Below are 14666 nucleotides of genomic sequence, written 5' to 3'. Positions count from 1 at the left end.
CATTAGTAGAAAAACTGGGGAAATCCAGATAAAAATAGTAGTTTTGGCAAATCTTCCCTAGTTAAATAAGCTGTTAACATTAGGGAAAGCTGGGTGAGGTATATATGAGAACTGTGTGTACTATCTTTGTAACTTTTTTTTAAATGTAAAATTATGCTAAAATAGAAAGTTTATTAAAAAATAGTAATGAGAGAAATCACAGAAGAAAGGATTGGGTGATTTGAAATTTAAGGCATGGTGATGAAATGAAAGTCAACAACCCGAAAACAATATTTGTCACAGATTTTAGACCAAGGACTTATATTCTTTTTTTTTTTTTCCATTTATTTTTATTAGTTGGAGGCTAATTACTTTACAATATTGTAGTGGTTTTTGCCTGCATTGACATGAATCAGCCATGGATTTACATGTATTCCCCATCCCGATCCCCCCTCCCGCCTGCCTCCCCATCCCATCCCTCTGGGTCTTCCCAGTGCACCAGCTCCGAGCACTTGTCTCATGCATCAAACCTGGGCTGGTGATCTGTTTCACCCTTGATAATATACATGTTTCAATACTGTTCTCTCAAAACATCCCACCCTCACCTTCTCCCACAGAGTCCAAAAGTCTGTTCTGTACATCTGTGTCTCTTTTTCTGTTTTGCATATAGGGTTATTGTTACCATCTTTCTAAATTCCATATATATGAGTTAGTATACTGTATTGGTGTTTATCTTTCTGGCTTACTTCACTTTGTGTAATGGGCTCCAGTTTCATCCATCTCATTAGAACTGATTCAAATGAATTCTTTTTAATGGCTGAGTAATATTCCATGGTGTATATGTACCACAGCTTCCTTATCCATTCGTGTGCTGATGGGCATCTAGGTTGCTTCCATGTCCTGGCTATTATAAACAGTGCCGTGATGAACATTGGGGTGCACGTGTCTCTTTCAGATCTGGTTTCCTTGGTGTGTATGCCCAGAAGTGGTATTGCTGGGTCATATGGCAGTTCTATTTCCAGTTTTTTAAGAAATCTCCACACTGTTCTCCATAGTGGCTGTACTAGTTTGCATTCCCACCAACAGTGTAAGAGGGTTCCCTTTTCACCACACCCTCTCCAGCATTTATTGCTTGTAGACTTTTGGATAGCAGCCATCCTGACTGGCGTGTAATGGTACCCCATTGTGGTTTTGATTTGCATTTCTCTGATAATGAGTGGTGTTGAGCATCTTTTCATGTGTTTGCTAGCCATCTGTATGTCTTCCTTGGAGAAATGTCTGTTGAGTTCTTTGGCCCATTTTTTGATTGGGTCATTTATTTTTCTGGGATTGAGCTGCAGGAGTTGCTTGTATATTTTTGAGATTAATCCTTTGTCTGTTGCTTCGTTTGCTATTATTTTCTCCCAATCTGAGGGCTGTCTTTTCACCTTGCTTATAGTTTCCTTTGCTGTGCAAAGGCTTTTAAGTTTCATTAGGTCCCATTTGTTTATTTTTGCTTTTATTTCCAATATTCTGGGAGGTGGGTCATAGAGGATCCTGCTGTGATTTATGTCGGAGAGTGTTTTGCCTATGTTCTCCTCTAGGAGTTTTATAGTTTCTGGTCTTACATTTAGATCTTTAATCCATGTTGAGTTTATTTTTGTGTAGGGTGTTAGAAAGTGTTCTAGTTTCATTCTTACAAGTGGTTGACCAGTTTTCCCAGCACCACTTGTTAAAGAGGTTATCTTTTTTCCATTGTATATCCTTGCCTCCTTTGTCGACGATAAGGTGAAGGACTTATATTCTTAATGCTGAATATACTTGTACAGATTAATAGTAACATAGTAATACCTCACCAGAAAATAGCCATTGATCACAATTTATAGAAAAGACACAGTGGTGAATAAATATAAAAACCGGTTCAATCTCACCAGTAATTAAAGAACTGCCAATTATAGCAGTTTCAAAAATATTTTTATTTTCACCCATTACATAGAAAAATGATAATATTCAATTCTGGAAAAGGTAAGTGGAAGAATTATAGATTGGTATAGCCTTTCTGGAGAGCAGTTTGTCCATAGAGGAATTGGATTTAAAAGTATGTGTATCATTTGTGCTTATACACTCCCACATAAAAGATTTCTTTCCCAAGGAAATAGTCAGATGTGTATACAGATTTTCTAAAAAGACTGTTCATCATAAGGTTGTTAATAATGAAACACTCAAAACCCAAATATCTAAAAGTGAGGGAATGACCTAAAAAGTTTTGGCATACCTGTGGAATAGAATAGAGACATTAAATAGCCTGATATAGTTAAAAAAAAAAAAAAAGCAGCAATGCAAGCAAGATATAGTTTGTGTATTTCCTTTGATCTCAGATGGTGTGCATGTGTGTGCAGCTGTCTCTCTTGAAGGGCTGGCAAGGAGATAAACAATCATGTAAAAAAGCAGTTACCTGTCCTTGGGTGTTAAGGAAAAGATGGATTTTATTTGCTTTATACCTCTGTATTTTCACAATTGTCTATATTGAGTATATATTACTATTGTCATCAGGGGGGAAAATAACACTGCAAGCAATATGGTTAATGAGTTTCTTTCATCTTTTATGTTGATTTAATTTTGAGATCACAGTTCCATTTTGTTCTATAAAACATCATTTTTCCTCTTTCCACTAGGAAACTCCTGAGAGTGCTCCCCCTGCCAGGCGATAACTGGGGCGCTCTGGTTGACGAGTGGTGTTGTCATCCTGACCCCTTTGCTAATAAGCCACTTCATCCACGAGAGAATGACTGTTTCACCGGAGACTGTTTCTATCTGGTGAATTTAAAGAGTGATTTGTGGCAGCCAAGACCTAAAGAAGCCCCAGTGGAGACACACCATCCTTCTTCTGAGAACCATCTAAAATTGGTAAAATACCTTTTAAAATAAATGCTCATTTTGAGGTGGGTTTAGAAACTGGTTTCTCCAGTCTTTTCTTCAATCAAGGCATGTGAAACAGGCAGTCCTAAAGGCCAAAATCTTTTATTTTCAACTACTTCTATCATCAAGCCCTGCTCTTTTGATATAGAAAGGGCTTGTACAGGCTTTAAACCAAAATCGTCACAGGGGCTGGAGGAAGAAGGGAAAGAGGCTTCTTTGTGCATAGATTTGGGAATGTTAGTTTTTACAAACCAGAGTGCCCTATTTGCTTGCTTTGAGGACAGTATTCCATAATCCGTGTGCATTTTATCCTCAGAGTCTGGTTTAAATGGAAATTTTTCTTTGGCTGTAGGATATCTACTGTCCTGTGAGGTCCAGGTATTTCCCTGTGTCTTTCTGTAGTCTAGATTTCTGTGGGTGTCGTACAAGCGAATGCCATCAGGCAACAGAGGAAGTGGAGGATCCCAAGTGTGAAAAGAAAGCTCAGGCCACAGGCTCCATGTTGGTGCCTGACAAGCGAGATCAGGCGCTCCTGCTCTCAGAGCTGCTAGAGGGAGAAGGCTGTTTCCTCTCACTGCAGAGAGCAAGTGGTTTACCTTATTTTAAAAGAAAATCAATGGCATTGACTCGGCCCTTGTGAGAAATCATTCCCCGGATGGCAGGTCAATACAGATGTGATTTAAAATGTTAAGAAAATCATTGCCAGAGAACCTTCCTTTTAACATCTGATTATTGGTGGGAACCACGGCATTGTGTGTTAAATTTCATTTAAAGCTCCTATAATTTTTGTAATAAGAACTGGACCACTCTAGGATATATGCAGCAGTCCAGAAGATCTTAGTTTGTCAGGTAGTTTATAGACCTATTTCATAATTTGAGGGAGATTAAGGAAGTTTGACAAATGTCGAGGTTTTCAGTTTAAATTATGTAAGTGTCTCAACTTTCACCATAAACACAAATCCCTTTATCTTTAGGTTCCATTTAAAATACTTGACTCTCTCTCTCCTCTCTCACCCCAACTCTCTGTAAGTATCTTAAGCTTTCATAAAGTCATAACCATTCGTATTTCCTTTGATCTCCCTGCTTTTCAGTGTATGTATGTGTGTCTATTATACAATATATATTAGATGAAGTGTATATATACTAATATATGCATATATTAGAATACATATATATGTATATATATTAGAATACCTCCATAATTATAGTGTTTAGCCATCTATAGTTTTCAAAGATAAATGGTAAGCACTTAATGTAAATCTGTTATATTTAATATGGTTGCAGTAAAATTATATTTTAATCTAAATATACTAATACTTTACTCTTTTATGTATTTTGACTTTCATTTTTATGATTAAGCTATACATTTTAAAAATATTTGAAAGATGTGAGTAGAAGAGGAATGGGGAAAGATTAAATAAGCAAAACCATGAGTTTCCCTTTTTAGATGAACTCTGTATTCTATATGAAAACAAATTCCTCACATTTGTGTCTTCATCAGTCATGATGCCACTTAGAAGAATTTCTCTTAATTGTGAACAGCCATCCTGTGTGTTGTGCCATAGCCAGACATTATTTTGTTTTTTAAGTATCAAGGAGACCATGGCAAATTACTGTCATGACAAGCTACTGCTGGCAAGATTGTTTTCAAGTTAGCCTCGATGGAAGTTTCACTTTAATTGCATATTGCAGCAGTTGAAAGAATATGCCTGAGACCAAAATAGTAACATAAATTTGGAGGGACCACTTACACAGTGCTCTCATGGCTCCTGTGGGAGCAAGGCTTCTCTGTGCTGTTGAAAACCTATTTCTCATATCACCCACTCTAGCCATCTAGCAGGGTTTTGAAATGTCACATGGTGACACAGCATCCTAATGGTATCTCTTGGGAAACATTTTTTTGGTAAGACAATATCAAGGGTTCTTAGAATGGAAGCCACACAAAGGAGAAGAAAAACGAGGACAGAAGGCTAATCCACCTCTCGTAGCAGTATTGCCATCGTGCAGATATATTGATTTAATTAGTTAACAACAATGTCTGTCTTTGATGTTTGCTCTGTAGAGTTCCTACACTGCTAGGCTGCTTCTCTGCACAACTCGCTTGATTATTTCCATGAAGCATAGGTCAAGAAACATGCACTGCAAAGCAGAGTTTCTCTTTCACAAAACTGAAAGTGTTATGTTAATTTCAAAGATCAAGACTAGTTGAGCTTATCAGACATGAATGATGCATTCTGCATGTTTTCTGAGTATTTGATAGAAGTAATTTTTTTGTCTCTGCTTGTAGGAGATTATGAAAACGTATTTTATGAGGAGCCCACGTGGAACAGGAACTTTTATTTTTAAAAGAAATGCTACTGGGACTGGGAACAAGTGAACCTTTATTAAAAATAAATGTATTTTAACTGTGGAAAAAAATTTTAAGAGATAACTCACCTCAGCATGAGAAATGTATATTTTAATTCTGTTTAAGGAATCCTCGACAATGAATTACTCCAAAGCATATCTCTAGAATTATAATATTCATAAATGATCAAAAAAAGCAAACAAACATAAAGTTCAACTCTTATTCCTTTCCTTCAATAACCTCGTGTGTGTACAGCACGTTATTTGTGCCTCTGAGAATATGGCAGTATACTTTTTGTTTTCAAAAGACATCTATTGAAGGTTTCCCTATTCTTAGATTTATTATCTCTTATGATATTTTTTATGCCTTTCAATGAATTGAAAATTTTGCATCTGTTAAGCAGATTGATAAAGGTAGCATCTCAACTTTTGATAAGATTCATAATATTGTTCTAGACTTAGAAAGTAGCCACACATATGACTTCATCCTATATTTTAAAGAACAAATGAAATTGAACATTGCTATTTTAGCCAGTGAGTATGACTAACAGTTTTACCTTTGTTTTTTTTGGTTGTTTATTTTGTTAAATTCATGAGGAATTTTTTTTTTTCTTAAAATAATGTGCTGAACTTTGTAAACATTTGCAAATGTAAAAAAATAGAATTATGAACTTCGGTCAGTCATCTTGATTCATACAATATGCTTCATTTGCCCCTTTTATTTTTAGTTTTTTGCTCAAGTGCTTTAAAGCAAATTCTAAACATTATGTCAATTCGCTCCTATATATATTGTTCTTTTTTACATGACCACAGTGTCATTTTCACACCAGACAAAATAAACAATTATTACTCAGTGACACAATAGCAGGCCTTTAGCATCTGATGGACATACGGTCCCATCACTTCATGGCGAATAAAAGGGGTGGAAACAGTGACGGATTTTCATTTTCTTGGGCTCCAAGACAGTGACTGCAGCCATGAAATTAAAAAATGCTTGCTCCTTGAAAGGAAAGCTTTGACAATCCTATACAGTGTATTAAAAAGCAGAGACATCACTTTGCTGACAAAGGTCCATATAGTCAAAGCTTGGTTTTTCTAGTAGTCACGTATGGATGTGAGAGTTAGATCACACTAACTGAGCACCAAAAGAATTGATGTTTTTGAATTGTGGTGCTGGAGAAGATTCTTGAGAGTCCCTTGGACAGCACAAAGATCAAACAAGTCAATCCTAAAGGGAATCAACCCTGAATATTTATTGGAAGGACTGTTGCTAAAGCTGAAGGTCCAATATTTTGGCCACCTGATGCGAAGAGCCAGCTGATTGGAAAAGGCCCTGATGCTGGGAAAGATTGAAGGCAAAAGGAGAAGAGGGCAGCAGAGGATGAGATGGTTAGATAGCATAATCGACTCAATGAACATGAGTTTGGACAAACTCAGGGAGATAGTGAAAGACAGGGAAGTCTGGCATGGTGCAGTCCTTGGGGTTGCAGAGTCGGACATGACTTAGCAGCTGAACGACAACCAGAATTCCCTGGTGGTCCAGTGGTTAAGAATCCACCTGGCAGTGCAGGGGACATGGGTTCAATCCCTGGTCCAGGAAGATTTCAGATGCTGTGAGGCGACTGAGCCTGTGCTCTACCTGAGAAGCCTCACAATGAGAAGCCCACACACCACAGGGAGCGAAAGCCCATGCATAGCAACGAAGACTCAGCACAGCCAAAATAAATAAATAAAAATTTAAAACAAACTATAAAAAAAAACAGTACCTCATACAATCAAATAGGTGAATTTTGATTCAAAACAACTGACCACAGATGATACTTCTAATAGAATTGCTAAAATCTATACAATGGTGGACAAAGGAGCCTGGCGTGCTGCAGTCCACGGGGTTGCAAAGAATCGGACATGGCTCAGCAACTGAACAACAGCACCTTTTGACCACCTTCACCCATTTTTGCCCATCCCCACAACCTCTAATAACCACAGATCTGTTCTCAATGTTTAAAAGTTTAGTCTTCTGTTTTCTTAATAATTAGAATTATTCTAATAATTCTAGAATTATTCTAGAACAACTGCTAGCTGTTTTAATCTGTGTCCCTATTGATAAAGTTGGATTTTTTAACAATGTTTCAGGAATTTGTTCTAGAACACTGTCTCTGTCTTTTCAGTTATAGTGCATATGTTAAATGGAAAAATAGAATTATATGAGTAAGTTAAGTATTTTTAATTTCTGATGGTGGTTATGAATTATAGTTTACTTTTACGTAAGTTGTCCTGGACTGGAAGTCAGAATAATATGAGTTCAAGTTCTGATTCTTCTGTTTTCTAAACATATGTGTTGGGGCAAGTCACCTACCTTTCTACCTTTGTTGCCTGCCTATCCTATTCTAAATCCCCTGGAGGAGGGCATGGCAACTCACTCCAGTTTTCTTGCCTGGAGACTCCCTTGGACAGGGGAGCCTGGCAGGCTATAGTTCACAGAGTCGCAAAGAGTCGGATACAACTGAACTGACTTAGCATGCACCCACACACATTCTAAATGATAAGAATGTTTGGAAGTGCTTTTTAGAATTTTTAAGATGCTTCTTGTTCAAATTACTTGGCAGCATGTAGATTATAAGGAAGTGATTTGGTTTGGAATAATCATTCTGTTCATTATTTTGTCTTTAGACTAAAAAAAAAAAAAGATCTCTGTGCATGTGGTTTATGCATACAAGCTAAGTGTATTCCCAGTATTTAGTAGATGGCAAAATAAAATGTAAAGTTCAAGGTATACTCTAGAGGCCATGTTAAAATTATATATTCCTTTTAAGAAAAGCTGAATGACATTTAAATGACATTTTTCTATTCTACAGAAACCAAAGGCAAATACCAAAGTAATTTGTAAGCGTTGCAAGGTAATGTTGGGAGAGACTGTGTCATCAGGTAAGAATTTCATAATAAAAAAAGCTGAAATGACTGCCTTCTTGTTACGTTCAAAAAACAAACAGGAGATTTTATAGGACATGTATATGAAAGAGAGATGACTAATACATGTTATAGAATTGAGAATTGATGCTTTTAAAAATAGAAATCAACTAATATATCATCCAATATGCCAAGAAGTTTGTGTCTTTTGACCTTTATAAGTACATAGTATTGAGTCTTAAACATTAAGAATTTGGGTTGTTTTCAGTATTGTATATCTTCTTTGTGGCTACAAAGTAGTATAATGTTTGTTTCTTAAAGAATATGGAAGCTTTTTTTTTTTTAATACAACTCCTCTGTCAGAGGAATTGGTTACCAGGGATGATGGAGGAGATGCTTTTCTTGGTAGTTGTCTGCCTTAGGGCTGTGTTTTAAGGCTTGGGCATGGGGGGCGGGGGGAGCGGTACACAGAAGTTGTTGAAATGGAAGAAAACACATTCTGAGTTTTATGCTCTGTTCCCTGTTCTTTTTCCCAGTAGTGTTAATTATATTTTGTGTAAAATCTGTGTTATGCCACTGTAAAGTTTAATAATGAAAATCCTGATAATTAAAATTCATCACTCTTTATAGATGTGGTTTAAAAATGTCTAGAGAGCTCCAGCACATGTTAGCTTCATGGGTGAAGAATAATTGTTTTTAATATAATTAATTAGAAGATGTGATTTAAGTGAAACTGCCATCCTCAAGGGAAGGCAGATGGTGGCATTTTTTGTTTGTTTTTTAAGATCATCAGAATCTCATAAGCAGTTACTTGCTCAGAGTGAACAGACAAGGGAGCATGAGTAGCAGTGTAGCGTGCCACCCGCAATGTCATTTTTGGAGAATGAAAGCAAGTCCTTCGCAACAGTTCAGAAAATCTTAAGGCTTCCAGCTAAATAAGGTGAATTGGCTTTTTTCATGCATTTCTCTCCTCCCTGAAGTCCAGTTAAAAAGTCAGTTAAGGAATTTAAAAAAAAAGGACATCCACGGAGACGGAAGAGAAGTGGAAAGGAGACCACAGTGATGTGAACTGGGGGTGTAAGCAGACTTCTTTGGAAGCTGCAAAGCCGAGAGAGGGGTGGGAACACTTGGCTGTGTGGAGGGGGCTGCAGCCGTGGTGTCTGCAGATCGATCGTCTTATAACGAGGGAGCCAGAACTCAGCTGTGGAATCCCAGAAATGGACAGAAGTGAAAGCTTGCGGTTGAGAGGTAACGGTTATCAAGGACAAGGGGCTGAAAGCAGTAAGTTTCCTGAGACTCTTTCTCTCCTTGCAACTTGCTTGTAGACTCAAGGTAGGAGATTGGAGCAGCCTTTCTTGGAATAATGGAAGTGGACTAACAAGAAAAGATCTGCAGACACTGATTCTTAGGGGTTATTCAGCAACAACAACAAAAAATGAGCTTATATTCAGATATTCTACTGTCAACAAGCCTTATATCTATACCCAAGAGGTTTCTCTTAGCATTTTATTACTTTACATTTAAATATGAACAGATTGCTGAGAATCAATAAATGTTAAAGAGAGTCCAAAGCAAATAAATAATCAAGTGTACAGAGCAGGGGCATTGAAAAGAAACAAATTGTGTGTTAAAACAGAAAAAAAAATCTCTTAAAAAACCATAATAAATGTCCTTGGAGAAATGAAATAATACTGCCTCTGCAATTCAGAGAGTGTCACATTAAAGATGTAATAGCTTTAAAAAAAAAACTAACCAAAAGAAGATAAAATTAAGGAAATATTTCAGAAATCAGGATCAAAAGACAGAGATTAAAAATTGGAAAGGAAATTAAAAAAGAAAAAAGATCATGTAAGTTTCCTAAGGATAGGAATATTTTCTATCTCATTTATCACAATGAGCTTAGCACTTAGAATGATATTTGACATCTAGTGGGTATCCAGTAAATATTTGTTGAATGAGTGAATGAAATGATCCTTTTAGGACATCCAGCATCTAGCTGAAAATTCTGGAAAGAGAATGGAGACAACAGGGTGTGGGAAATCCATCAAAGAACAAAAATACTAAAACCACACTAAATAGATACTTCCTAGAACAAGGACTTATGGGCCCCGGCTGCAAACTGAAAGGGTCCCCTAAACTGTCTTAAACAATTAATGAAGGATGATGAGGAAGCTGCTTAAAGCCACATCACAGAGTAATCTCCGAACGCCAAGGACGAAGCTTCTAGAGAGCAAAAAGCAGGTAATGTACAAAGGATTAGGAATTAGAATGGCACTGACTTGTCCTTTTTTCAACAAGGTGACCTTTGAATTGTCTGCTGAGTTTCCTTTTTCACATCCCCTTTGTCTCCTTGTTGAGTCTTCCCACAACCTCTGGCAGGGCTGTTGGGGAGGCCCACCCTGGAAGGGTACCCACTTTCCATGCAGTGACTAATGTGCCCATCCTCTGTTAGGCTAGGAGTCAATTTCACCTTATTGGGAGTTGGGACCATTTCCTTGGAGGGTCAGTAACTTCACCCCAAGACCACCCACCCCTTCCAAACCACAGAGGAGTCTGGGATCAACCATGGTGCTGAACCCTGTGGCGGTTCTCCAGCCTGTCTGTACATTAAAATCACCTGAGGAGCTGCTCAATCATACCAAGGCCCAAGCCTCACTCCCGACCAATTAAATAAATTGGAATCTCTAGAGATGGGGCCCAGCATCAGTGTTCTTTTAAAGTTCCCCTTATAGGTTCTACTGCATCACCAGGGTTAAAGGCCATTATGTTAATGAAATGGATCTTCTTAACAGCAGCATTGAAAGCTAGAAAATGATGAAAAATGCCCTCATAATTTAGAAGGAAAAAAGATTAGAATTTAGAAGGAAAAAGATTTTCAACCCAGAATTCAACAGATAGTCAAGTGTGAAGATTATAAGTACATTTTTGGAGCTACAGGGTCTCAAAACATGGACCTCAAAGTTATATTTTCCTTAGGGAATCTACCATAGGGTTATGCATCAGCAAAAGTAGGAATTGAACCTCAAAAGAAAAAATGTGGGATTTGAGGAACAGATCATTCAACACAGGAGAATGAGATAAGGAATCCCATGGGGAGGGATCTACAGCAGGCCTAGAGAATAACAGTCTGGATTGAAGCAAGTGGAGAGAAGATTGTAATAGAAAGATTTTTTCAGTTATACACTGAAACTGATAGTCATTGAATTGTTTGACCACATGTAACAAATAATCTTGAGAGAAGCCATTTTGTCATATGGGCAAAATTAGCTAAACATGTTTAGAAAACTAAACACATGAAAAAGAAAGCAGTTATGCACTGTGGGAAACAGAAGGTTGAACAAAAAAGGAGCTATTCTATGGTATGATTATGGTCACAATATGTGAACACTGAATATCCATTGAACCAAAAATCTTTATGATGTGATACCTAAGTATATTAGGAGGTCATTGTATGTGAGTGTGTGTTGAGGGGGTGCGGGTAATGTAAGAGAGCTTTACCCACATCTACTCTAACAGTAAATTAGTGGATCCCCAGTGGGGCTTCCTAGGTGGTACAGTGGTAAAAAACCTGCCTGCCAGTGCAGTAGACGCAAGAGACTCGAGTTTGATCCATGGGTCAGGAAGATCCCCGGGTCAGGAAGATCCCCTGGAGTGAGAAATAGCAACCTGCTCCAGTGTTCTTGCCTGGAAAATTCCATTGACAGAGGAGCCTGGCAGATTACAGTCCATGGGGTCCCAAAGAGGACGTGACTGCGTGGCTGAGCACACACACAATTTCAAAAGTGGTGGCATAAAGAGAATGGCTAGTTCTCCTCTGAAGGAATCAAGTACAGAACCGTACAAGTTCAGAAGAACAGCTGCTAGAAAATAACTGAAATGAAGCAATGATTTGAGAGATATTCAGTTATCAAAAACTGCTACTGCTTTGGGCTAAAATGGCAAATTTGTGCATTTTTTTGCTTGAGGTCAATGCCATATTCCCCCCAACCCCTGAACTTGGGTAGGAAAAAAAAACAGCTGGTGGTTAAAGATTTGGTTCAGGGTAGGCAAAGGAGAAATTTAAGAGGGGATATTTTGAAAGCAAGAGTGTCCTGGAATGGCAGAGCTAATAATTTCTTAGCACAGCTCTGACTAGTTGCTAAACTCTACATACATACAATAGATGCCAGGGGGTCCGTTAGGAGCTGAAAGCTTGGAGAGACCTGAAAATTTGTTCTGCCTTTGGTTCATTCTTCAGTCCATATACAATTTGGGTAGCAGAGGGTGGAAGCCTTAGTGGTTTGAAGTATTTGAGAAGAACCTTGCACCAGATTTGCTGATAGCCAAACCATGCAGAGATAGCAGATACTCTCCAGGGAGTCAGGCTAAGCAAAAGACGACTGGGCATAGACATGGTGACTCCATACTGTGGGAAGGCATATTTCCTGGTTTTTTAGTCCAAGCTTATTAATTGGCCTATAAACCAACAACCCTTCAAAGGATAAAAGAAAATCCAGAATTACTACAGTGTATTACACACAATATCCTACTTCCTTCTAGAAATTATTAGCCAGGCAAAGAAAGAGACAGGACTGGTTCATACTCAAGGAGAAAGCAGGACTCCACGGATGCTGAAGAAGCACAAATATTAAATTAGCAGACAAATGTGTTGAAGTAACTAATTATAAATATGGTAAAGAATTAAAAAGACTAATAGCAAATCTCAACAAATCAGCAACTTCAGAGAAACACCCAGTTGGTAATTACAGAGCTGAAAAGTACAGTAACTAAAGAAAAATTCACTGGATTAACTAAAACCTCATATTTGAGATGATAGAAGCAAACAAAAATTGTTGAAGATAGTGAAAGTGTTAGTTGCTCAGTTGTGTCCGACTCTTTGCAAACCCGTGAACTGTAGCCCGCCAGGCTCCTCTGTCCATGGAATTCTCCAGGTAAGAATATTGGAGTGGGTTGCCATTCCCTTCTCCAGTGGATCTTCCTGACAGGGATTGAACCCAGGTCTCCTGTACTGCAGGCAGACTCTTTACTATCTGAGCTACCAGTTGAAGATAGGTGAATAGAAATTAAGTAATCCAAAGAACAGACAGGAATAAAGTCTCGAAATGAAGAGAATATCAGATTTGTGGAATGATATTAAGTGTTTTGATAAATGTGTAAGTGGAGCTTTAGAAGGTGGGGAGAAAAAACATCAGGGAAAAAAATGGGTGAAATGTTGTCAAATTTGGTGAAATATTTTAACTTTTGGATCCAACAACTGCAGTGAATCTCAAGTAGGATAAACACAAAGAGCATTTCACCCAGGCGTATTGTAGTCAAGCTGATAAAAGCAAGAGATGAAGAGAGAATCTTGAAAGGAACAAGAGAAAACAAAACATCACATTGTAGGGATTTCATTAAGAATTAAGGCCAACTTTTTCTAGAAGTAATGACAGCCAAAAAGACACTAAAAGACAGCCAAAAGACCCTTTGAGATATTCAAAATGCTGGGGGAGAAAACAGTAACATCTTTCAATTAATAATTCTATATCCAGTAAAACACTCCCTCAAAAATGAAGGCAAAACAAGAACATTTTTTATAAATAGGTGGAAATAATGCATTACTAGCAGACAATGCTAAGGAAAGTTCTTCAGGCTGAAGTGAAAGATAATCGGATGCTAATTGGAATCCACAGGAAGGAATGAAGAGTAAGATAAATGGAAAATATGTAGGTTAATTACCACAAAAGCATACTCAACAGAGGTTAGCATAAAATTAAAAACCACCTTTTCCTTGCATTTGCCAGTGCTCTAAAATTAGAACTTTTCATATCAAAGACTCCACAAAGTGAGAATCCAATAGGTGACTGCACAGAAATATGAGACCCTGAATAACTATACGGCACAGTGAAGGCAAATCACAAGTGAATACAAGCCCGTGAAATTACAGACAACATCAGTCCTTTGAGACTTCAGGAATTTCAGATCTTGAACATGGTTAGTCTGCTTTGAACTAGACATAATGCCATGGGCCTGGGAAAATCAATTGCAAGTCATCTCTGGAGGAAAATGCCTTCATTGTGAAACTTATATTATTCCCACAAAGAATTTGTCAAGTACAGTGTTTACCATACAACCAAACATAAATAGGCACGTAAGTAAACTAGACTTCTACCAGTGAGAATTAACACAAACAGCAAACAATAGAAACAGACACCTGTTACTGGAATTATCAGATATAAACTGTAAAATGACCATGCTTACTGTATTTAACAACATAAAAAACAGGTTTGAAATAATCGAAGGGTAAAGGCAACTAAAACAGTAAGCATATTTGGAGAAGATCTGCAACAGAATTTCTTAAAAATATAATTGAAATTTAAAACTCAGTGGATAGCTTAACAGCAGATTAGGCATGGCACAGAGGAAGAATTAGTGAACAGAAGATAGATGAGAAGAAAAATCTGTAATTCAGCACAGAGAGACAAGAAGGTAAAAAATAAAGAAAAGGTAAGAGACATAAAACACAGAGGAGATCTAATGCATGTTTGAGCGTGCTT

General features: G+C 37.6%; 1 protein-coding gene across 4 annotated transcripts in view; it reads left to right on the top strand.

Moving 5' to 3' along the window:
- The window catches only part of UBE3D (ubiquitin protein ligase E3D), a 164553-nt gene that overhangs the window by 24015 nt on the left and 125872 nt on the right, over window positions 1–14666 (top strand). For 3 of the 4 annotated variants that reach the window (XM_070449836.1, XM_070449835.1, XM_070449832.1), the window contains exons 4-6: window positions 2634–2865; window positions 3852–3902; window positions 8079–8148. In XM_070449836.1, the coding sequence (XP_070305937.1) occupies window positions 2634–2865; window positions 3852–3902; window positions 8079–8148 (353 nt within the window). The remainder of the gene's footprint in view (window positions 1–2633; window positions 2866–3851; window positions 3903–8078; window positions 8149–14666) is intronic. The other variant, XM_070449833.1, reaches the window with a different exon arrangement.

The sequence above is a fragment of the Odocoileus virginianus genome, chromosome 19 (genome assembly GCF_023699985.2).
Source record: "Odocoileus virginianus isolate 20LAN1187 ecotype Illinois chromosome 19, Ovbor_1.2, whole genome shotgun sequence".
Taxonomy (NCBI): Eukaryota; Metazoa; Chordata; class Mammalia; order Artiodactyla; family Cervidae; genus Odocoileus; species Odocoileus virginianus.
The sequence above is the reverse complement of the archived record's forward strand: the minus strand, read 5'-3'. Positions and strand labels throughout refer to the sequence as shown.